Source organism: Solenopsis invicta, chromosome 13 (assembly GCF_016802725.1).
Source record: "Solenopsis invicta isolate M01_SB chromosome 13, UNIL_Sinv_3.0, whole genome shotgun sequence".
Taxonomy (NCBI): Eukaryota; Metazoa; Arthropoda; class Insecta; order Hymenoptera; family Formicidae; genus Solenopsis; species Solenopsis invicta.
In genome coordinates this window covers 2,537,981-2,562,253 of record NC_052676.1, presented here as the reverse complement: position 1 = coordinate 2,562,253, position 24,273 = coordinate 2,537,981, and the positions used below count along the sequence as shown (strand labels likewise).

The 24,273-nt window shown below is 40.3% G+C and overlaps 3 protein-coding genes across 10 annotated transcripts; 1 reads left to right on the top strand and 2 right to left on the bottom strand.

Annotated features, from left to right (window-relative positions):
• Positions 1-133: 133 nt before the first annotated feature.
• On the bottom strand, positions 134-11,273 carry LOC105202266 (mediator of RNA polymerase II transcription subunit 1). Its single transcript, XM_011170696.3, has 8 exons — positions 11,243-11,273; positions 9,998-10,143; positions 9,798-9,931; positions 9,541-9,679; positions 9,239-9,458; positions 8,873-9,098; positions 8,537-8,768; positions 134-8,464 (listed from the first exon to the last, which is right to left on the bottom strand). Exons 1-8 carry the CDS (start codon positions 11,271-11,273, stop codon positions 3,584-3,586), a joined length of 6,009 nt encoding a protein of 2,002 aa, XP_011168998.1. The 3' UTR covers positions 134-3,583.
• Positions 11,274-12,442: 1,169 nt separating this feature from the next.
• LOC105202265 lies at positions 12,443-24,262 on the bottom strand. 8 transcript variants are annotated; one of them, XM_026137615.2, is made up of 7 exons: positions 23,570-24,254; positions 21,999-22,182; positions 21,205-21,395; positions 16,551-16,591; positions 16,382-16,472; positions 15,073-16,076; positions 12,443-14,942 (listed from the first exon to the last, which is right to left on the bottom strand). In XM_026137615.2, the coding sequence occupies exons 1-7, from the start codon at positions 23,784-23,786 to the stop codon at positions 13,653-13,655; spliced, it is 3,018 nt and encodes a 1,005-aa protein (XP_025993400.1). In that variant the 5' UTR covers positions 23,787-24,254; the 3' UTR covers positions 12,443-13,652. The 8 variants fall into 8 exon arrangements, with proteins under 8 accessions (XP_025993400.1, XP_011168994.3, XP_011168996.1 ...); XM_011170692.3 differs by having other exon boundaries at positions 15,097-16,076; positions 16,382-16,591; positions 23,570-24,259; XM_011170694.3 differs by having other exon boundaries at positions 16,382-16,591; positions 21,999-22,149; positions 23,570-24,253.
• Positions 17,316-20,711, top strand: LOC105202264 (carbohydrate sulfotransferase 11). Its single transcript, XM_011170689.3, has 4 exons — positions 17,316-18,311; positions 18,434-18,762; positions 19,366-19,552; positions 19,975-20,711. Exons 1-4 carry the CDS (start codon positions 18,183-18,185, stop codon positions 20,482-20,484), a joined length of 1,155 nt encoding a protein of 384 aa, XP_011168991.2. The 5' UTR covers positions 17,316-18,182; the 3' UTR covers positions 20,485-20,711.
• Positions 24,263-24,273: the final 11 nt, after the last annotated feature.

The following is a 24,273-nucleotide window of genomic DNA, read 5'->3' as shown; positions in this document are numbered from 1 at the left end:
CATTTCCTTAGTAAAATTTACAGTCATAATTGATGATTTTTATTTCTTTAATAGTTTTAATAATAAATTGTAATTAAATTAATTGTATGTATTAAGAAGAATGTGCAGTTGTTAAATGTACAATACACGTGACTTTATATAAAAAGGGATAATTTTTATTATTAAAGCTTTACATATGCCTCTCAATTTCCGCAGGGCAACGAAGAAGATGTACGTATATCTTCTGCCCTATAGAAATTAATTTATGTCGTATATTCGATACACATGTACAATCCTCTTCATATTTTCATTTTATAATTATTTCCTTTTTCACATCATAATATATATGTATGTATGTATGTGTATGTGCGCGCGCGCGCACACACACACATATATACATGATTCTGCTCCCTCTTTTTCTGCCTCTCCTTCGCTATCTTACGCTTAGTACAAAGAACGAAATTCAACGACGAGAAAAAATAGGGGACGTGCACACGTCCACGCGCACATATGTATAATATACAGTTCATTAATTTCTCTAACTTTACACTTTTGATTCCCGTTTTTTTTTTTCCAATCCCGATGCCACGACGAAGCTACTTCCTTTTTCATCCGCAAAAATAATCTATACGAGAACCGCCTTGCCGACATTCGGCTCTTTCTCTCAACGCTCTGCTTCATTTTTCCATTATTCTCTCTTTCTCTCAGATTTCTACTAGATCGAAAAATAGAGAGGTGACCATATCTTATTTACGGGATTGTACACATCTTATTTATAAACATTTGTACCTAGATCTGCGCTCGTTCGCTCAGGCAGTCGCATAATACGCCGTGATGCAATACAATTAACGATTTTATAAGATACAGGGCTCCTTTGTTTCCTGTATTCCAAATTTCCCTAACTGAGCTCTCTATTTCTAAACCCTTTCTCTCTAGACTTGAATTTCGTGACTAAGAAGAGTGAAAAGATTCATTCTGCATTTCTTGAAAGTCGCCAGCACAAACAATCTATTTTGTTTCCAAAGACCTTTTCGTATTCTTATTAATTTCTTTTGTGTTATGGTCGAGACTCTGCCGATACCAATAAATTTGAAGTTGCATGTGAGATTAAAATAAGGGATACGGGGCCTAAGGAAAATCTTGGAATAAAGAAAATACTCGTGCCGACGTTGAAGTAAAGGAAATCGCCGGTTCACGTACGTACGTACGATCGATCGTTAAGTGTTATCTTTAACTTCGAGCAATGCGAAAATCCAAAAAGTCAAACTTGAGCTGTCGGACTTTCGCACTGTTGTTAGGGAAGAAAGATGTGCGACGAAAACGGACGCGGAAGCGCAACGTTTATCAACAGCAACGATCTAAAATTCATTAACGACTAATCGGAACAATAAGCGCCTGTTCTCCGACAATTTTACCTTAAGATAAGATAAGCTATACAGAAAGAATTCCTTTGCTGAATAATATCGTTCGCAGCGTACGAGCTATTCCGTGATATCTCATCGATGCGATTGTGCGAACGATTGCCTGGAAGAATAAATTTTGTACCCAGAATAAATAGGGAAACATGTCATTTTTTTTTCTTTCAGCACTTATTTCAGAACATCTAACAAGTAGCGATTCATTTCCAGACGACAAAGTGTATCCAAGCAAAATTGCTGACCACCTTACTTTCGACGATTTCGAATGCATCAACATTGAAGTAATACGTAGAAAGCATTGCATATATGTATGGCCGATAGTTTAATGGCAATACAGCAGCGTCAAAGTTACCTCACGTTGTCAGATCCTATAAATTATTACAATGACACAACATAATAGCAAAAATTTTGATGCAGACGATTTTAAAGTTGCCGTCATGTCGCTGGCAAGTTGCTATCCAAAAATTATCATATCGTGAATGCATCAGCTTGCCAACAAATGCAGACTCAGTCGCTGCAATTCTGATTGCAGCATATGATATGATTGCGAAGAACATTTGCTATCTGGGTTCATTTATCTTCTTCTCTTTTCTCTTTGAAATCGTCAATTCTGGGCTAACAAAATATTACTTCTGAAAATCTCCGGAAAAATAACGAAATTAATTCACGTTGTAGTACATCTATTAAACATGTATACTAGACTCGTATCTTTGTTCTTTTCTCACTCTTATTCAAATCGGTAATTTATTTCGTTTTCTATTCTGAAGACCTTTCTTTTCAAAAATCAATATGACACATCAAGCATTAATAATCTTTTTCTTGTTTTTTCCTTGTAGATATTTATCTTGTCATAAAGATACAATACGTTTCTTCTTCTCATTCTTTTTCTTTTTATATTATTAAACTTCCGAATCATCTGCGTCACATGATTCCCTAGATTCTTCTTATTTTTCTTATTACTATTTAGATTTCTGTTTTCCACGTAATATTTTATCGGGTCCTTGAAATTTACTTTTCCTTCTTGTTTCTGTCGCAGTGAAGAATATTCCATACTATTTTCCATACTAAAAGTTCCTTATGTCACTCTGTAGATTTGATTGGCAATTTACTCTACTGTTGCACACGAACTTTAGGGTATAAAGAGAATGCGTAGGAAATAGGAGGAGAAAAGGATGTCGCAATACGGTCCTCCGCATTCTTCAGCATTATTTAAAAGACACAGCCTTTTTAACACTAACGCTCGCACATCAGAAGCGCACATCGCGCAGCACCGGCATTCTCACTCGCATCATTGAAACGAAATCCCCGGAGAACTGTCCGAGAAAAGGAACGTAGCGACTGTAGCGCTAAAGGCGCTAACAGAATTTAATGTGTCTCGTGAAGAAATCACGCAGGAAAGGGAAGGGCAATGGAAATCTTTCTCGAGAGAATTTAAAAACGATCGATATACACTTGGCAGTATTGGGGAATACTTAATTCGGATGGACACGAGCTGTCGCGTCATCATTGAAGAATCACTTAACTTCGAATATCCCGGAAGCACGACATCTGCTGAAGATGTAACATGAAGAATGATGGAAGGGTACCATTGTCGGTAGAAAAAAAAGAAAAAAAAAACAGGATTTACGGCGCACTTACACTTCATTTACGCTGCAGATAATAATGCTCCAATTGCATTTGTCTCAATTTTGCCATGCATACACATATATTTACGCAGTTCAATTCATCTTTCAGAAAAGAAAGTAGAACCGAATACACTCACATTCTTCTCACACTCAAGCTTCAAGTACATCGATTTGATCGCCTCAGAAATACGAAATACGTTTTCATATCACGTCAGTCTTTCCGAGTAGATCACAACGAATATAATGCACTTATCGAAATACGATCATTGATGAGCTTTAACAGGTCAATACGGAAACTACAATCGAAGATCTAACTAATAACATATACATAGTGTGGTCCACCAGAGTAGAGAGAAAGAGAGAATGAGAGGTAGAGAGAACACTCGAATAACTTCTAATTTCGAGGAAAAAGTTGGATGCAGTTTGTACAATTTTTGGGAGAAAAGTCTCTCTCTCAGGGTGTTCCAGTTTCTGATGGGTTCTCCCCTCTTCCCCAGTTTAAGAACGTCGAAGAGCGAAAGAGGCGAGTATTCTCTCTTCGTCTTACAGTTTGAGTAATCTTCATTTACCCATACCGACCAGGGCCTCATCCATGAGTTCGTCGTCGGTGATGCAGGGCGACGCGGACGAATGGGGAGAAGGTGGAATCACTCGGGGGCTCGGTGCCGGGCTCTTGACGATGTGTACACTGACGGACGGACTGGCAGCGGGCGGAAACGGGGCCGGAAGCGGCGGCGGGGGCGGCGGTGGTGGCGGTGTGTTGCGACGCACCGTCGGCGCCGCCTGGGTCATTGCCCGCTCCGGAATCGTTGTCAAATGATGCTGCGTCAAGGATGCTGGCAGGCCGTGGCTCCCCTTCGTCATCGGGTCCTTGTTCGTCGCGGAAAAATCCAGCAGCATCTCCGCTGCTGCCGCAGCTGCAGCTGCCGCTACCTCCTGTTCTCCACCACTACCGCCATTGCCACCACCGCCACCGACACTATCGGACGTCATGACGTTCGGGTTACTATCCGACGTAGTCACGACATTACCCAGCGACGAAAAAATCGAAGACGATGATGAGGATGACGATGATGTGGAGGAAGACGATGATGACGTCTGCTGCTGCTGCTTCTTCTCCTCGGTGATCTTATTGTATTTGGTTTGCAGAGCTGCCTGATCGGCAGGCTTGGTACTCAGATTCAGGCTCTCGGAGACGCCTGTCGACGCGGTCGAAGTGCTGGAGCTTGTCATCGATGCGTAGGACTTGGCGCCTGACGACGTCAACTGATCAGGAACATTGCCCTTGGAGAGAATTCCACCAGCGCTTGTATCGTCGATCTTGCCGAGAAACTGCTGACCGGTCGACGTTTGTCTCAAACCTAAATCCTTGCAGGAATCGCGGGAGGGCTCGTTGTCCACCATCGGTTGAATGCACAGGTTCGTAGGTACATCCGAATCGGCAGCCGATTGCGGAGGAAGCATCAAACCAGCGTTCTCCCCGACGAGATTCAAAGACATCGAGCCAGTTGCGGACGTAGCGATCGACAGATTGTCTGGTTTATTCTGCGAATGGTCTCGTCTCGATTGATCGTCTGATAGCGACGATTTGGATACCGACACGGTGACGTTGGACAAACCGGCGATCTTGCTCTGTTCCTGTTTCAGACCGTCGAGGGTCTGCTTACCAGAATCAGACAGTATGGAGAGCTTATCCGACGACTTATTTTTATCAGCATCCGCGACGTTTGCGCGAGCAGACAGCTTCGGTATCTGAAACTTAGTGTCTAATTGCTTCATCAGGCCCTCCATCACCAGTTGAGGCGGCAGGCTCGGCGGAAGACTGGAGATAGACGCGTGCGCGGCCAACAGCTTAAACGCGCGCTCGCTCTCGCTTTCTTCCCGCAAAGCAGACGGGCTCGACTTCCTGGCATCGCCGAGGCCCTTCGACGCGAATATTCCCTTGTCGCCGGACTTGGGGATTCGAGGTTTGTCTCGGCCGCGACTTAGATCAGTTGCTCCGGAGCTCGTCTTCGGTGAACCGGAAGATTTGGAAGTTGAGCTACTCTTCGATAGATTTCCCCCGATACCACCCGTTGCGCTCGCCGTGATACTCGCACCACCGCCGGTATTCGTCGTGCCTGAGGATATGGCGGACTTTATACCGGCGGCGGCCAGCATCATCTTTGCGGGCAGCAATTTCTGGGCAGACTGTAACGTTTGCGGTTTCTTCGAAGCCGGTCCGGAGTTTACGCCAGGTTTGAGACCCGTATGCGTCTTCGGCGAGCCATTGCTGCCGGTGGTAACGTTGCTGGACGATGACGATGACGAAGAAGCTACGGACGACAAGGAGCTCGAAGATGAACTCGCGGCTGTCATCCCTCCCGACGACAGCTTCAGACTGGCGGCCGACTGCTTGGAATCCTTGGTGCGAGTCTTGTTGATGGTGATCTTGATCCCTTGATCTGAGCTGTGCTTCACCATGTATTCAGCGGGATTCTTTGCATCCACGGATGCATTCTTGGTAACGCAAGAAGACTTTCCTCCCTCGACGATTTTCCCTCCACTCGATGACGACGAACCACTGCCGCCGAGGCTTTTATCCTTCTGAGCGCTGCTCATTCCACCAGTGCTGCCACCTCCAAGACCAGAGGATCCGCTACCTTTCACTGTACCGCCACCGTTCCCGCAGGCATCGGTTTCAGTACAGTGCTGCGCGTTTATTTTTAGTTTATCGATCACGGCGTTAAGAGAACTTTTGCGATTTCGAGCCTGCTGGGCGGCAATCGCAGATTTGCTCGCTGCATCAATCTGTCCGGATGGTGGAGTGCTTCCGCCAGAGGCCTGCAGAGAGGAGACCTGGGCTTCACCGCCGCCGGAAGGGATCATTTCCAACTGCTTTAGCTTACCACTGGAGGACTTAGTCTTGGGACTCTGATGGCCGCCGCCCGAACCGCCGGATGAGCTAATGGATGAGGTTCGTCTCTCCTTGTCTCCGCGACCGGAGGATTCCTTACTGGAGGACGACGAAGAGGAGGACTTTACTTTGGATGGAGTCGCTATCGTGTCGGAAGAGCTACTGCCGCTGCTCTTACTAGACGGCGAGTTCGCCGCTGATTTCAGAGCGGACATACTGGGTTTACCGCTGCTTGCAGCCGAGCTACCATGTTTTGGAGACGAAGTGTTGCCATGTTTTGGGCTTGCACTAGCAGGTACCGGGACCGGTACGGACACTGCTACGGAAGGCACATTGCCTACTGTGTTGGGCACCGTGGACACGGATAGCGACATCGGGACTGACATAGGAACCACCGACACGTTTGGCGTGTTGTGCTTCGGACTGCTGCTATAGACGGGCGAGTGCTTCGGACTTTGCACTGGCTTGCCGCAGGTTATCGCTGCTGACTGACCAGCCTTCAAGGTAGGACTGGACTTGCCTACGAGCGTGGCGAGCGAACTCGAATGCGTAGGCGACGGACTGAACTTCCGTACGGCCGCGGGTGAAGTGGGCCGCGTGGACGAGCAGCTCAGACCGACGCCAGCATTACTACCGCTCGGCGGTGATTGCTCGGTGCTGGGTTTAATGCTCACCGATACCGGTTTCGAGAGTGGGTCTTGCTGCTGCTTGCCACTCGACGGAACCTTGTCCGGTGGACCCATTGGGCTGTCTTCCCGTTTACGTTTGCGCCGTTTCTCCAACTTGTTTCCACCGCTCTTGTTATCTTCGGAGCTGCTTTTGCTACTGCTGCCACTGCTCTTTCCGCCGCCGCTCTTCCGTTCACTTCGCTGGCGATCTTCCGTTGCACTTGTCAGACCGCTAGTCTTCTGTGATGGTGCCGGACCAGCAATCGGCGTGATGGTAATTGAACTTGGCAAATTAGTCTGCGATGGCGATGAGGCGATCGGTATAATCTCGATACCAGGTCTCCTTTCCAAACCCATGCCCGTGAGCACGGAGTTATAGTTGGTGGTGTTTGCTTGATCCAGATTACCGATCGGGGTGATACTCACTGATGGTGGCACCGGTAGACTTTTGTTGCCATTGTTCGTCGTCGAAGTCTCGTCGACGAATATTCTTGTTGGGCTTGACTTCTTTTCTTCGCTACCACCGCCACTTCGACTCTTCTTCGACTTGCGTGACGATGAAGATTCACGTTTTATCAATTCCTCCACGTCTTGCTGTGGCTGCTGCTGTTGCTGCTGCTGCTGCTGTTGCTGTTGCTGTTCAGCGCCACTATGTTGCACTTCCATGATCTCACTGTCTCTCTCGGAATTGTCGAGATCATAATCCGAGGCACTCTTATCGAGTATGTCGGTAGTATCCAAGTTCGAAAAATCCATACCGCTCGTCAAACTAGTAGCTGAAGTCGGTGTAGATGTTCTAGTCTCCGATGTGAGATTTTCTCGACCGCCTGTGGGCGTTCCCAGCGGTGTCGAGTTCTCCGAACTCGAGCTCTCCAACAGAATCTCTGTCGTGATGCTATCTCCACCGTCGCTCTTTCGTTTTGGACTACGCCAAAGACCGTCTGTGCCTGTCTTCCTTTTCCGCGTCTTTTTGCCACGTTCATTCGTGTTTGAATTACCCGTCATGGAGTTTTTTGCTTGTCCCAGCAGTGCACCAAGCTGCAATGGGTTCAGCATAGAGGCAGAGGCGTTGTTCGTCCCAGAGATGCTCATCGTCATTGTCGTCGTATCGGATTGGCCGGAATACGACGGAAAACCGATACTATTTTCCGTTCCGGCATCTAAAAAAGGCTGCTGTTGCTGTTGTTGCTGCAATTGATTCGACGAAGATTGTTGTTGCTGTGTTTGTCTGCCTCCCATACATCCATTACTGCCGTTGTTCAAACCGGGTTCTTGCTTCACCTTTGTCTCACCGTTCGTGAAGTCTGGCATGCCAGGTGCGGCACCAGACGCGTTTTGCCCGGTCTGATCCTTACCACCGGATCCCAGATTAAGACTGTAGCTACCGTTGCTGCTGCCGCTGCCGCTGGTCAAGTTGTTCATCACCGCAGGCAAAGGCCGACCTTCCCAGACCTTCAGCAATACTCGTATGGTCAATGGAATGCTGAGGCAACGTTGCAATACCCTACCACTGAGATCCGATATCTGTTCCGCGTTCGTAGTCATACTCACGCCGTACAACCGGCACTTGAGCGTCGATATGTCCGTTAGATCTAGTTCCGCGGTGGCCATCGTCTCTTCATATGGATGTTCCACACTCACGCTAATGTGCTGCCACGAAAGGGCACTTATCTCAAGTATGGTAGTATGTTCCGGATCCTGACGTGCCATCGGCCGCACGCAGCTCGCGATCAGGCAATTGAATAACGCCTGCTGTCGCAGATATACCAGGATCTGCGGCACGTGCGCGGGGTGTGTGAACGGGATACTGCATACAAGCACGCCCTCCATATTCTTGTTTTCCGTCATGAAGTAACAGTGCTGTTGATCCGGTAAGGTCTGCAAGGAAAAATCGCACGACAAATCATAGAATGTAAAGCAACATTTCTTTTTTTTAATCCTGTGACTTACCACATATAAACCTCTGTTGTTTCGGCAATCCAGCTGACCGTCGCTCGCGTGTTGTATTATCAGACTGAGCATCGGATGTGGCGCGGAGATGTCGCCACACTCAAGCTCCGTGACTTTCTGTATCCTCTTCACCAGCTCCATACAGATGGGCATCTTCTTGCCAAGTTTTAAAACAAAGCAAGCGGGCAACATGGAGGAATTTGTACTGGTCAGTGGAGCGTACGAAGGAGTGCTAAAAGACAGATAGGCGATGGCAAAAAGATACAAATACTTGTTGCAATGTGGCTAAAATCAAAATACAAATAACACAAAAATAAAATTTTATCCCACACATACCTCTTGCCTGTAGGACTTCGGTTTACAGTTATAATACTGGAAGTAGGCAGCTTGTGGCCCGTCGAACCTTCCATACAAACAGTCACTGAGTGCCCGATTTTTCTTTTAATGATCGTATCAGGATTCAAAGTGTCATAGGTTCGATTCTCTTCGTCGATTAAATCGTATGGCGAGACGAAGTACGTCAATTTCATCGGGTGACCACCTTTTCTTCTTTCCAAAATTCCTAGACGATGATGCATACTTAAAACGCATATAATACATAACAGCAGTGTATATGTGTATGTCAATTTCTGTTCATTTTTTGTGGAAATAATAAATAAATATAAAAGATATAGTAATATTTTCTTATGTCAAGTTACTAACCAACAGGGCTCTTGTGAACCAGATTGAACGGCTCTTTCATAAATGTTTGCAGCTGCGCCAGAACACCCAGGTCAGCCTCGAGGGATTGCAGGGCGCTGAATGCCTTGCACTTCACTTTCTTATCGGCATTCAGTTGATATATCGACGCCAGTCCTTCCAGCTGAGTGGTGAAATCAACAAAGTCACCGCGCGACAGCGCCGATGCGAGTGCTTCGCAACTCTACAATGATTTTCATAATTAATAATGATAAGAACATGTAACAAGAAAGGATAATCATAATAATGATATCTGTAATTCTCACCTGTTGTTCACTTTTTCCCTCATGATGGATTTTTACATCTCTGACAAGCCCTGAAGGTTCTAATAGGACTTCTAAGAAGAACATGTCGGAGGATATAAATATTTCCGTGCCTGGAGGACCAGACATCATGAACTTTAATCTGTATAATAAGACAATAGTTATATTTAAGCCCACAATTAATTTTATATGCGATATATAAAATTACGAAGCAATACATAAATGCAACATTTGTTATTAAATGGTGGATACACACTCACCCTAACTGCCTTGCTAAGCTTTCTAAACGCTCTACCATGGATTGGAAGGAAGTGACCTTGATAGAATGCTGCAGAGTATCCAAACATTTCTGCAATTGATTCTTCTCTATGCTGTCAATCGCAAAACGCTTGTCCTGCATATCAAGAAGTCATATTGTATCTAGACAATCCTCAAAATAACAAAGTAAATGATCACTCACCAACATGGCCATGCGCATGTTTTTGGCAGTCTCCACCAAAGGTTTAAACGTGGAAGCCTTGGAGCGCAATTTTTCCATCAGTAACTCCATTTGCCACTCCTTACCCTTGTCGGAGGTAGATCCTCCTCCTGTCGTAGGTTGCCCCACTATAAAAGTTTTTTCCATCAAACAAAAGACACTTTTTCCACAAATTTAAAATTTCACAAATTATAAACAACAAGTTTTAAGAAACAATTTCATAAGAAACCAATCAAGGTTTTTCATATACAAAAAGTACTGTTAGTACCTGATATATTACTTTGCTACAAATTAATTTCTCTTAGACGAAGTGCAAATAATAATGTATTTTATAATATTAATTAAAAATTTCAAAAAAATCCATTCAAAAATAAAAGGAATTGAAATATTCTATAAATGTAATTGCATAATACTCTATAAACTTTTTTAGAAAATATACTATTAGTAATTAATTCCATCAACTAATGTATCTCTGATTCATATTTTTACGTATCACAACAATAATTTTTAAGACTTTAAAAGTTAAACTAAAGTTTTCCATGTACAAAAACTATTGTTAATTTGTTAAATACACTATTTTAATACAGATGTATTCCTCTTATTAAACACACATTAGACAACAAAATCATGCAAATTAAAAATTTCAAAAAATCTATCTAGAAATAAAAGAAATTGAAATTCTATAAATATAATTGCACAATATAATCACAAGTTCTACACTCCTTTAGAAAATACACTATTAGTAGGGCACATCAATAATCGATTCCATCAATTAATTAAACCACCAATGATCTGTAATTTTATATAACATAATTAAAAAGTTTTAAGACCTGCAAAGTTGAACTAAGATTCTCCATATCGATAAAAACTATTGTCGATACATTAAGCACACTATTTTGTTACAGATTAATTTCTCTTTCACAAGCACACGACAGAAAATAGTATATTTTATCATATTGATTAAAAATGAAAAAAATCCGTCCAGAAATAAAAGAAATTGAAATTCTACAAATATAATTCTACAATATAATCACAAGCTCTATACTCCTTCAGAAAATACACTATTAATAGGGCACGTCAATAATCAATTCCGTCAATTAATTAATCTATCGCCGATTCGTAATTTCACGCGGCGCGAATGATTTTCGATATTCAGGTAACAGAATCGAGGTTACGCCTTCTTCAACACACATCTCCCACAGAACGAAAAAAATCTCTTTCTCTCACCGAGGGGCTTCTGCCCGTTGGTCGCATCCATGTGCTTCGGTGGATGGCACGGATGCGTCGTTCGCGGTGTTCGCGCTCCTTATTGCGGCACGCTATCGCGACGTCGCGACGTAGGTACGCGCGGCAGCCTGGCCGGCCATGGCAAGGTGCTACAGCGGCGAAGGCGGACGGGACGGGCGGGCGACGCTGGGCGACGCGATCGCACGATTGCGGTCTCTTCGGATCGTGCCAGGAGCCAGGCCAGGACGCCCAGGCAGGCTCGCCCCTACGTTTCGTCACCGCTTCTCTCGCGACTACTCGCCAATTCTTTCACTCAGCCTAACCTAGACCTAACCTCACCCTGCGTCGCGCGTTCTCGTTCGTCGCGCACGGCGCGTGGCCGTCAAGTGGCGACACTCGTTTTGTTTTGCGACATTTTTGCTTTATACTAAAAGAGAAAAATTGATAATGAATACGGCTATTTTAGTTAAAAAAGAAAACTTTGTAAAAATTAATTTTGTTGTAAAGCAGATATTTCTTGTCTGCTTTGATTTAACGTGTTTTATACTTATCAGTTTAGTAAGGCGAAAGATTTTAGCAATAATTTTATGAAGTTGAGAGTAAAATTTTGCTTGTGCAAAGAAAGATCCAGATTACAGAGGAGGTATTGTATGATCTGATAAATCTGATTTGAAGGACGGGATTGAAATCTATTTTTTATCTGATGCAAATTTTATTGGTGTGTACGAAAATATTTTTTAGATTCAGCCAAACGGCAAGGTATCGGTTTTCATAAATTTAAATGGTACACTAGTAATGGATTCTGAGGCGGCCATAGTTAAAATCCCAATAAATGTAATTTAAAAATAAAATATTAAATTTATGAATCCATGTTGTCATTGTTTTATTTAATCTGACTTTAAAAAATTACAACATTCTAATTTAATATGAATATACATGTATTAAGCTTTTTTGAAATTAATTTTAATTAATTTTAATCTTAATAACTTTTAATTTAGTTCTTATTCATGCAAATTTTAATGTAACTAATTTTGTATAAGTTATTACCTTTAACTTAATTTAGTTTAATTCAAAAACATATTAACTTGTGCAACTCTGATTTTTATAAATTAGAAAATGGATTTAAGGGAGTTTAAAAACAATTTCTTCAATTCATAATACATAATAATCGCGATATTATTGCCAATAATACGAATCTAATTTATTATACAAAGTCACTTTATTGTACATAATAAAATGTGTACAAAAATAATCTCGAGGTGTACGAGATGTAAAATAGGTCATTTTATATACATTAATTGCAAAAGCGCAATATTAGACTTAAGTCGTTACCGTTTTATCTTGTAACAATGGGACGGTGCGTATCACACGCTCACATCGCGTTTACTTCGTCATTTATAAAGATAAACGCGACGCAGCTTAAAGTGTCATGAGTAAAAATTAAGATGTGTGCCTAATTAACGAGTGACGATATATATATTGTGGGATTTGTACTATGGTGTTTTTCTCTCTGACAAGAAGGAAATCGGAATATGCCAGTCGCGAAACGGCAGAAGGTACGGAAAAGTCAAACCATCCTTGGCCTATCCTCTAAACTATAATCATATTCGATAAGAAACGGATAACAGGACGGATTCGACGTTTTGCGTAAACAATAAAAATCAAAACAATGAGAAAGCTATGAACAGAGGACAGCAAGTGATTCAAACCACTAGTATATTAATTGAATCACTCCTATAACAATTATGAATTTTGAAGAGGATAAAGATTCCAAAAATAAATTATACAATGATATTTGTGATAAGCTATGCGAATTGCAATTAATTAACATCTATAATACAGAATTTGATATGTTGAGAAGGTACCAACGTGTTTTTTATCGCATGCTTACAGGATCACTCGTGTTCAGCTTGGAAGCGAAAATGTTCTGTATGTCAAAGTTTTTCCTAATTTACAAAGCGTTGCATTGTCTTAATGACATCAAATATGTAATTAAAAAAATAGTTAACCCTTTCCATCGTATAAATTACTCTCCTGATTTATATTTGTAACTGAATACGTACAGCAAAAATGTAAGATAAAGAGTATCCAATTTTTTGATAGATTAAGATTAATTTTTTATTGCATTGGATCTCCTATACGAGAAAATTCCTAAAACTTCTAAAGAGTTCCTAAATAAAACATAAATGAAAAATACTTGAACAAGATAGAACTGAGCTGCCATTTAATTTCACCTATGAAAGATAATATTGTCGAGTATTAAAAAACAAATGGAGTCCGCTATAAATTTTTGGTTCGATGAAAATGAGCTGTTTCACGTTAAAACGAATCCAATTCCTTGTAAATATGTAATTCGATAAAGGAGTTTCAAATTTTGATTTTCAGCTATGAAACACAAGTAGTTGATTTACTATAAATTTTTGGTGCTCGGATGAAAGGAAATGCGTTTGTTCCAGAGTTTAGGAACCGGCGAGAGAACTTGCTCCAGAAATAAGTGTCTCTTCTCCTTCAGATTGAAACGCATGTTGCACAGTGACTTATCATTTTTCTCGTCCCTTTCTATGGTCCAAGCGTACCTATCATTATTGTCCCTATCATTATCGTACCTATCATTATCGTACATATTATTAATCTGCCTGTTATTGTTTGATAAGATCGGTGATAAATTTTCTTTGTCTGACGTTTTCTTTGATATCGTGGGAAGCTCGTTCTCCTTGACGACGCTCTCCGCCTCGGCAATCTTCGCGTCGGCGGACCTAGCCTGACACGAGTTCTCGCCGTTCTCGACGGACACCAAGGGACTCATTTCGACGTACAGGTCGCTTTCGTTCGCGTCAAAATCGTTCTTGCAATCCGCGAACGTGACTTGCCGTACGAGCTTGCTCGCCCTGCTGCCCAGAATCGGCGAGTCTGACAGAATCGCATCTATCAGAGGCGTTTTCTTGATAGACTCGCAACACCGGACGAACTCCCTGATCGCATCTATCTCGCGCTTTTCGATGTCCCGCGCGGTTAGATTGATTGAACCGGTCGTCGCCGAGGCGTTCCTGAGATCATTATCGAACAACACTTTGGCAAAGTGCGCCCGTGCCATCAAATTCTTGGGATTCAGATCTTCCCACTGAGTCCCAGTGGTGTGATAAATATGTCGCGGCGAGTTCTCCGCTGTGTACCGTCTGATCTGGTCTATCGTGCTCACCAAGGTACTTGCGGAGTCACGCGACGGTTCCGTTCCGTGCTGAAATTTTTCGTCTGATGACGACGAATCGTCGCGCTCCTCCAGTATCGTATCCAACGCGAGCATGCCGCCCCGATCGTCGAACACTACTGGCTTGGCTACATACAGACTTGTGTTCTGATCATCCACAGTGGATGTGGAGAATGTGCTGTCGCTGTAAGACGACTTGTTACCCTTAGATTCTATCAGATCGTAAGTCAGAGCGTCCGCGTAATCATCTTGCTTCAATATCCCTCGTGAGATCATGCCATCAGAATATTCAGAGCTGTACGTCGTGCCGGTCGTGCTCGTCAGGGTGTCTCGCCGCCGATCGCGCACTACGCTGTCGTCATGGATGTACGTCTCGATGTCCATGTAGCCCTTCCAGCTGCGGATGCACCAAGGCGGCCGAGCGACGCCCAGCGGACACACGTTCTCATAGTCGTGGATCGATGTCACGCAGCTCATCGTCTCATCTCGCTGCTGTAAAAGAAATGACATACGTGAAGGGAAAATAGTACAATATATCGCATATAGAATGATGAGAGCAAAAGATAATGATGAATAACAAATAAAGCAAGAAGTTATAAATAGAAGTAATATATTGTTAGACCTGCTGCTGCAGGTCCTTCGACACCTTCTCTATATCGAATATCCTGCTGCTCTCCAACGGCGTCGGGGTTGTCAGCTTTCCTCGATTCTTGATAACGTCCAACGCGCCGATCACTTTACTGCAGGAATTCAGCGTGAGAGAATTTCTCCGCTCGGAGTCGAGGTTGCCGAGCTGATCCAGATCGATGTTCAGTATATCCGGGGCGTGCCAATCCAACTGCGGCGTGATGTCGTGCTCGTAAATACCGCGACGTTTTCGGGACGAATCGATATCTGGCAGACCCGGGTACAGGGAACTCAACGGCGCACCGCTGGTCAACGCGTTGTCCAGATTGTCGTTGGACAACGCAACCTCCTCCTTGTGCTTGGAGCCGACGCAACTGTGCGGTCTCTCGCATTCGGCGGAAACGCGCACAGCGCTAGCGTTGGATTCCTTCTCCGAGCTGTAGTTACGATTAACAATACCCTCCTCCGCGCAATCGGAAATCTGCGCAATATTCGTAAGCAAAGATTGTTTGTCGGTGGGCATCTCCTCGGTCCTCGGTGAGATGTCGATGGAGTGATGCAACGACACTAAGGAGCCGCGATGGAACAGCTTGAAGGACCTAGGTGTGTCAGCCTTCATAACCGTAGAATGCTCGCTGATATTTCGCGAGATGTTCGTTGTCGTTCTTGACGGGTGAAATTTGCCGTAATACAGTGACATGCTCACCAGACCGACGAGCATACAGCCGACGATTACGGTCGCAATCGCGATCATCACGTCGTTCGCGACGGTGTCCTTGAAGCGCAACGTATACATAATCAAGAAGATCAGATTCTGCGCCGCGATCACCGAGTAAAAGACGAGCACGCGGTAGCGCGATCTGCCGTCGCGCAGATTGAAGAAATCAAAACAGTAGATTAGCCCGATAATGCAATTATAGATGCGCTCCTCCCACACAGTGGGGCAAAACTCGGTCTTCTGCAGGATCACCCAGATCGTCATGAACAGCCAATGCAGACCTGGAAGATAACGTGTAAGTCTTTAAGAATTGCAGCATATTTTTATTCTAAAATATTTATAACCATTACCAAGGTAGATTAACTTTGATTTCAATTTAGTCTTCATTTTTTTAGATCTAAAAAAGATAAAAAATTAAACTGAGATCAAAGTTGATTTACATTGGTCAATGTGGACGTTAGACGAACAGCTCAATATAATAAAACTTATGATCAGTCTATTTAAATTGGATTTTTCTACAAGAATTGATAAATATTGCTGTTCTTCATGTATTTAAAGCATACAATGACAAGATTAGAGTCTTTACCTAGAAATAGGAAGAACCATGCTTTCAAGAAGACAGCTGCTAGTACCAAAACTCCGATTCTCGATAGTAGCATACCGCCGCGCCAGAGAGCCTGAAGAGCAAGAGCGACCCAAGTTGCGTTGCTGCGCTCGCGATTAATATTATGCATGGCTCTAACATATGTACTCACAGCCCAGATCAGGGAGCAAAAGGAAGTTATGACGGAGGCGCCTGTACAAAAAAGACATACATTAATTTGGGTGATATTGCAATGGCAATATTAAATCTGTAAATATACAAATTATTATAAAAATATAAAAATTATATAAATATTACTAATATTGAGAGTAAACACATACTAATATCTTAACTTTAATTATTGTAGTTTATGTGTAACTTATAATACAAAGGAACATCAAAAATATATAATTAATTCTTTGATTATTATTCTTCTTTTAGTATGTGTTTACTCAAATTTTATAAAATAATTACTTTGGAATTCCTAATTGTTTCAGAAATTTTTTTAAAAATTTCAAGAGTGCAGAATTTTTTAATACAGCTTTGAAATCAATTTATTTTATTATACCTTTTAATGTTTCTTAAATATAATAACAATCATATAATCACACAAAAAATTATTTAAATTTTGAATAATAAATTTAAAAAAGTAATAAAAAGACAATATGCATTAAATATAGCATTTAGCAATCTGTCCACAATGCACGGACCTAACTCACCAGGAGTATAGATTTTACAAGATGATTAAACACAGTGTCAATTTAGAATAATATATTGTTTTCTGTTATTACTAATTTTTTTTATAGAAACTTATGAGTCACACAAGAATGTGCATAAATGTACGTAAATGTACATGCCACATTAAGTGCTAAAAAAATTTAATAATTCAGAATTGGTTTACAGTAATTTAATTTTATCTCTGTTAGTAAATTTTTATATTCCGACTTTTCCCTAATTTCTCAATTTTTCCTGACCGCTAACAATGCCTGTTTTTTTTTCCAAAAAACTGTAATTCTAGCACACGGTTGATCTTTCCTCTTTTCCTTTTCACTTTGGAAAGAAAAAGAAAAATAAACCACGCAAGAAGTGCCTTAGAGGATGTAGGGAAAAAAAACAAACCTATAGATACTCATCAGTTAGATAATTTACTACACATCCGAAAGCGAAACAACCGGCTCTATGAGTATCAATAAAAAATCCCATAAAAATCCAAATTTCAAAAAGTTTAAAAAAAGTAAATTCCCTGAAAATTTCAGGATTTCCTGGTTTTTTTGTGGTAAATACCCTGCAGGACGTAATTAGGTTGAGATGGTAATAAAAATAAAAAAAGACAACACGAGGCACTATTTCATTTTTCCGCGGCTATTGTCCGCGACGGGTTTCTGCCTTCTTTTCGGCTATTTTTGAATCGCTTCAACTTCTCTTCGCTACGCTTCGCGCTTCGTCGCTTTTATATTTAAAACCGTGCAGGAGGACAAGAGTCCCTCGCCTCGTAGGACTGGTCGTCGTGTGTCGTTGCGTTGTCCAAGCATTGTTCGGGAGCAGTAGATAAACTGTCACAGCGATATTCCTTCCTCTTTCCTGTTATCTGCGGAGGCGGGACACGAAGCAGGAAGCAGAAAAATAATAATATCGCCGCTCCAATAGTTTTGTTGTACGGATTCTCAGATATTCACGTTCACGAGCTCAGTATCGGCAGTATAGCGGCGCAACCATAATCTCCAGCGGTGTTCTTCAGCAATTCGCACGAAAGTGACATAAATTACCTCAAGTGAATCGTATATGTAACGAAATAGGAGACAAAATGCATCCGTCGTACAAAATACTAGCAGTCGACATGTTAGCATCGAATGACGACAAAAATTCAATGGTTTATCCGGGATTGAAAGCCGGTTTTTATTTCTTCTTAAAAAAGCTTCTTCTGCTGATGCAGGTAGGAACGCAAGGTGAAATTGTAATCCCGGATTGATTGTGCATCCCTTAAATGATTTGTTTTATATTTCTCGCCTCACAATTCCTAATACAGAGAAAAAAAGTGATTCAATTAATTTGTAGAAACAGATCACGGTGATAGAGTCGGTCGCGGCATTAGCGACGATTTGCGTTGTCTCATTGTTAATACTGGCGAATTTAGCGCAAACCTCGCACACGGAGACAAACATAGAGCCGGCCACATCGCTGAAGTATACATCGCCGAAATACACGCCTGTTGCACGCGCCGTCGTGTCTGGAATGATGCCGCGAGCATCGATGTCACGGGACCAGATGGAAAACGTTAGGCGCGAGTTGGAAAAAAGAAGGCGATGGCTGGCACACGTGTGTGAAACAATCAATATGAAGAGATCGCAACTGGACACCACGCTGACAAATATGATTATCGATACGTAAGCGAGGGAGATACTGAAAAATTACACACATTTAATGATACATCTTATATTGTATAAAATACAAAATCAGGTCGAAAGAAATTAAAATGTTTTCAACGGACTTTTACATTAGATTATAAAAAAGTTGAATAACAATAAATTTAATTTTTTTTTATAAATAATTTTAAAGATGTTTTCTCCTTTGTCGCGCTGATTTCTTAGCAAGTTTTTAAAGATTCTTTTGAGAAAGTAGATAAATATTTTTTTAAATTATATTTTATCCTTTATTGTTTAAAGATTTACTTGATTTACTGCTACTTTTGTAAAATATTTTTAATAACAAAAATAGAAAATCAATCTTCAAGCAATAATATAAAAGGAATAAAAAGAAATTTTTTAAATAAATATTTTTCAAAATTACCCTTTTTATTCTTTATTATTATTCAAAAATTGATTTCCTATTTTTAAAAATATTTTATATTTTTAATAAAATATAGGAAATCAATCTTCAAGCAACACTAAATTTCTTCCCTCCTCTCTTCCCAAAAAATTTCTAAAAACTTCCTAAAAAATCAGCATAACAAAATAGAAAAAATCTTTCTAATTTAAAATAATTCCAAGGGAGCACAACGTGTCATGGTGCCCTATATACAAGGCGGCGAGTTCCACGTGGATGAATTACTTCGCCATTCTGAAAGGCACCTTAACGGACATTACTATAGATTTGGTACGTCGCAATCCTACGCAGATCAGCGATATTGTTAGACAAAAGTTTCGGCAAGACGAGGATTTTAATAAAACCTATGCGGTAAGAGTGCTTTGTTAATCCCTAATTCTGCGTTTGATTAATGTATCATTCTCATAAATATAAAGATTTATTAAAGAGGCAGCAAAAGGAAATTTTTATAGAATAAATTTTTGTAAGCATTCTCAACTTTAAAATAAAATAAATTATTAGACATAAAAAACATTTCTTATTAATTCTCATTAAGGATCAAATAGGTAACAATTGCTGAACAATTATCAGACTGTTTAAGAAAAATAATAAATTGATATTTTTAGATCTAATTTTCATACAAATTTAATTAAAATATTTTTTACTTAAAAATATAATTAAATTAATTTTATTTGTTCATTGACTGGTATAGTGACCCTAATTCTAAATTTTATAGAATCTAAGTGAGCAAAAGCAGCGAGGAATTAAATTGCGAATTTGTATTCAATTTTCAGAAAATGAGTAAAACGAAGAAGTTCTTAATTGTGCGTCATCCGTTAGAGCGTCTCCTGTCCGCGTACAGGGACAAACTGGAGCACATGCAGAACCGTGAATATTATTACAAACGCTTCGGCCGTCGTATCGTGCTCAAGTACCGACAAACCGGCAATGCAACGACGAGATTAGAACCGACGTTCGCCGAATTTCTGCGATTTATAGTCAGCGAAAGGTACTTCGACGAACACTGGGTACCGTATCATTGCACTTGCAAACCCTGCACGCTCCACTATGATTACATTCTGAAGTTCGAAACCCTGGACAGAGATCAGAACTTTTTCATCCAGGATGCCAATCTCAGTGGATACCTGTACGAGAGAAATTACCTACAAAATATTAATCCCCTGGGCACGACCACCAGAAAAATACTCGACGAGTACATCAGAGAAATACCACGATCACTTCTCGACGAGATTTACAAGATTTACGAAAACGATTATAAATTGTTCAATTACACGTCTGTTTAATATCATCAGTGTCTCTGTGTATCGGTTATATTTACACGGGCAGCTGTTTTTATGCGATGTACTGACAGACAAAGAACTGTTAAATCTTCACGATAGCTTTGCTTTAAATGTGATGTAACATAAGAACTTTTTATATTCTTTTCATTTTTCGGAGAGAAAACATTTTGTTGTTAAAACACGTGTTAAATATGTATGACTAAAAAATACATACATTTTTCTATGTTTAAGATTTGAATCCCTTGTAAACGCACTGTACTTGGATATTTACATTTAAATACACATACATGCACATTATTTTGTACAGCATACAAGATACAGGGCTAGTAACCGTCGTTCAACGGGAAGGGAATGATTTCTTTTGACAAAAAATAAATTAATAACGTAGAATATAAGTTTTTCACGTAAGATTTTGATTTCGAGAAAATCGATTTTAAAAATCGAATATGTATGCACTTAATTATGGCCATCCCACACAGGCAATAAGTACAAGATATCATTTGTTTTAAACAATCAAATATCCGGGATTTTAGAAAAAAAATATTTTTACAACCAAAAGTTGAAAAGTTTCAAAAGAAATAAATAATGATAAAAAATTATGAAAAATTTATTTGATTTATAATTTAGTTGTTTAATAATTATTTCCTTCCCGTTTCAACGATTGCTTTTATAAATCCTGTATAAAATACAATAACATTTACGAATGGCGAGGAGAACACTTACTTGTCCAAAGCGGTGCGTGGTTTAATATCGTAATGATATACAGCTGCAATATCAACTGCGGAGCAGCCCCCATAAACGATTCAAACAAGTGCAACATACATATATCGCTTTCTTGTCGATATACCCAATTCTTATCCTTGAAGCTCTTATTTCTCAAAGAGTGCACTGCAGTATAAAGCAAAGTCAAGTACCTGAAAGTAAATACACAAGTTAGTGAGCAATTCATCATCAGTAGAAATATAATTATACACACACACACACACACACGTTACATACACATTATATATATATACACACACACACATATACACATATATTAATTTACTGACAGAGAAGGTCCTTAATTTGAAAATTCAAGGAATTATAAGACTTTGGCAATCCATAGAGAATATTCTAATATTCTAAACAAACTATTTTCTTCTTTGCTACCCGAATTTTAAAGAAGTAAAGTCAAACCTTGAAAATTGATTTCCTATTTCTCATTTTTGTTTTATTATTACCAATTGCGTTGCATTTTCTAAACGATAAATCTTATTAATAGAGTCTTTCTATAAAATTTGGTTCTATCTCCCTTTCTTGATGAATAATAAAATAAAAATAAAAAAGACCAATTTTCAGGAGTTGTAAAATCAACCTTCATCTTTTAGGATAAATTCAGGTAGCAAGAAAACAGTTTATTAAATTTCACAATATCCGCTAAAGTCTTTTATAATTTTTTAAATTTAAATTGGGGACCTTTCCTTGTGCGTCGTCGACAATCTTCGCCAAAGGTGACGCAAAAATATACAAAGTACCTGTGCAAAAAGCCAAGTAGGAGGAAGTGCAGCAACCAGTGAACAGTCCGCAGGGAACCGTCGCTGCGATGCCATCTCAAACTAAATAGTTGGGTAACACAAGCGGGTAAGACGATGAAACCCATTGCAAAGCATCCCCACGCTGAGCGGCCTTGCAAAAGGTATTCCACACATACAATGCTGTCTGTGTGTGCGAAAAATATCTTACAAGGGTGTTTGGTTTACAAAAACAGAAGCTTTCCCGCGCATGCTTTGAGCAAGTGTACAAAACAAAATTTTACCACATAAGTATGCAACAATCGAACGTTTCAATGTAAAATGCGTATTGACGGCGCTTGCAAAAAGTATCACGATTCTTTTTTATAAAATATTTATAGAGTTAATTATATATAATTGTAATTATAAAATATACTACAGCCATTTACTTATTTACTCTTTATTTCTATTTTATCATATTTTGTTGTAAAAAAAAAATATATATATAACAATATCCTAGAATAGTAAATGATAAAAAAGTTAAATATAATTAATATTTATTATTATCAGGATTAGATAAGTTAAAACACTTTGTTAATTAAATTAAAGTTAATAACTTATAAAATTAATTTAGTTAAAAATTATATGAATAAAAAATTAACTCAATTAAAAAATTACGTTAAGATAATTATAAAAAATACATTCCTACATTTAAAAAAAAAATGTTTTTACTTAGAAACATTTTTTCTAATTATATTATATTTTTCTTTTTCTATTTATATTTTATGTGCTTTATTTTTAATATAATTTATACAGTTTTCTAATTATATATACTGCATAAATATTATAAATACTGCACATAAACTTAATTATAAAAAAAGTATTTTTTATGTAGGAATGTATTTTTTCTAATTATATTATATTTTTAGAAAATTTTTAACTTAGGAAAAAAGCTTTAATAAATTAAAGTTTATGTTCTAAAAATAATTGGTTAAAATTAAAAATTACTTAAGTTAAAGTTCAAATTTAACTTCTAACTAGTTATCAGCCCTAATTTTTATATTGTTCCTATTGTAATCTCGATAAACGTGAAGTTTAAAAAAACTTTATGATACAAAATTTTTTGTTGAAAAACTACGAAGTTGCGATCGCAATACTTTTTGCTGGCGTCACTGACATAAACAAACGGGACGTCCCGCGATCCCAATCTTGCAATCGGATTTTCGCGAACTCGCGGTCTTGCAAAATTCTCAACAAGAATTCTCAGATGTCGCAATTTTTCGTTAACTATCAACATGTAATCTTCGCTAAAAGTAAGTTTAAATTAAAATAAATAAATAAAAAGCTTTAATTTCAAAATTTTACCAAAACAGACTCGAGAGTAAATCGAGGAATTCAAATTTTGCGATCGACTTGAAATTCGCTGCACTCCACTCGACCTTGACTTCAAGGCGTTCGTTCGAGCGCACTTCCGACAGGATCGACCTGTCAACGCCAGGATTCGGGAGTCGCGGGATCGCGGGACACTCGCCGTGTCGCACGCACACGCGCGTGTGCGTGCGTGTGTACGCGTGTACGTGATACTCTTTGTTCACCTGTTGCTACGTCCGCGAGAAAGAGACTGGCCGAGGACGCGTAGTACAGCAGGTCGGTGGCGCGAAAACGGTAAAGCTCGGGCTGCCGGCGCGGCGTGGCCGCGCGCGGCTCGCCCGTCCCGTTCGCCGTCGCGTTCTCAACGTCGCGCGGAACGTCGGCACGCTTCACCTCGCACGACTCCTCCACCGCCACTGCCGCTGCCGTCGTCGCCGCCATCTTCCCGCATCCTCGCCCGGCACAACGCGCCGGCCATTGCGATCCCCTCGGCGACCGCGAGATCCGTCCGCGCCCGGCGCGGCGCGCTCCGCGAGGACCGGCTTCTCCCCCCCCTCACATCCTCTCTCGCGCATGCGCGGGGCGCGTCGGTCCTCGCTATTTCCGCTCCTGGTGCCCCCGCTAATCCGTGATTTTGAATTTTTAAATAAATTAAATAGTTAATAAATTATTCAGAATACCCCCAGCACCTTCGATTTTTATGAAATTGGACTTATTGTACATGTTTTCGCACGAAATGAACAAATCTGGCAGAAAAGTGTCGTTCTGCCCCGCGAATCGAGATATCAAGCACTAACGAACTGATCATGCGTATGCACGAATTTGAAATGTGTGTATGTGTATGTGAATAAGTATTCCCTAATTCCACAAATTATCTGCTTTAATAACATAAATTTTTTTTTTATAATTTTTGTGTTCTTAAAGCAAA

What these genes read in the sequence shown, in the direction of transcription:
- LOC105202265 (XM_011170690.3), bottom strand. Translation starts at nt 23,786, where the DNA reads ATGGCGGCGACGACGGCAGCGGCAGTGGCGGTGGAGGAGTCGTGCGAG. An exon ending in TCTCGCGGACGTAGCAACAG is followed by an intron (nt 22,183 to 23,569) that starts GTGAACAAAGAG and finishes TCGCACACACAG; the next exon opens with ACAGCATTGTATGTGTGGAA. An exon ending in CGAAGGACCTGCAGCAGCAG is followed by an intron (nt 14,943 to 15,072) that starts GTCTAACAATAT and finishes TTTCTTTTACAG; the next exon opens with CAGCGAGATGAGACGATGAG.
- LOC105202266 (XM_011170696.3), bottom strand. Translation starts at nt 11,273, where the DNA reads ATGGATGCGACCAACGGGCAGAAGCCCCTCG. An exon ending in AGCTTAGCAAGGCAGTTAGG is followed by an intron (nt 9,680 to 9,797) that starts GTGAGTGTGTAT and finishes CTTATTATACAG; the next exon opens with ATTAAAGTTCATGATGTCTG. An exon ending in GGTTCACAAGAGCCCTGTTG is followed by an intron (nt 9,099 to 9,238) that starts GTTAGTAACTTG and finishes ATCATCGTCTAG; the next exon opens with GAATTTTGGAAAGAAGAAAA.
- LOC105202264 (XM_011170689.3), top strand. Translation starts at nt 18,183, where the DNA reads ATGCATCCGTCGTACAAAATACTAGCAGTCGACATGTTAGCATCGAAT. An exon ending in AGCTTCTTCTGCTGATGCAG is followed by an intron (nt 18,312 to 18,433) that starts GTAGGAACGCAA and finishes ATTAATTTGTAG; the next exon opens with AAACAGATCACGGTGATAGA. An exon ending in ACAAATATGATTATCGATAC is followed by an intron (nt 18,763 to 19,365) that starts GTAAGCGAGGGA and finishes AATAATTCCAAG; the next exon opens with GGAGCACAACGTGTCATGGT.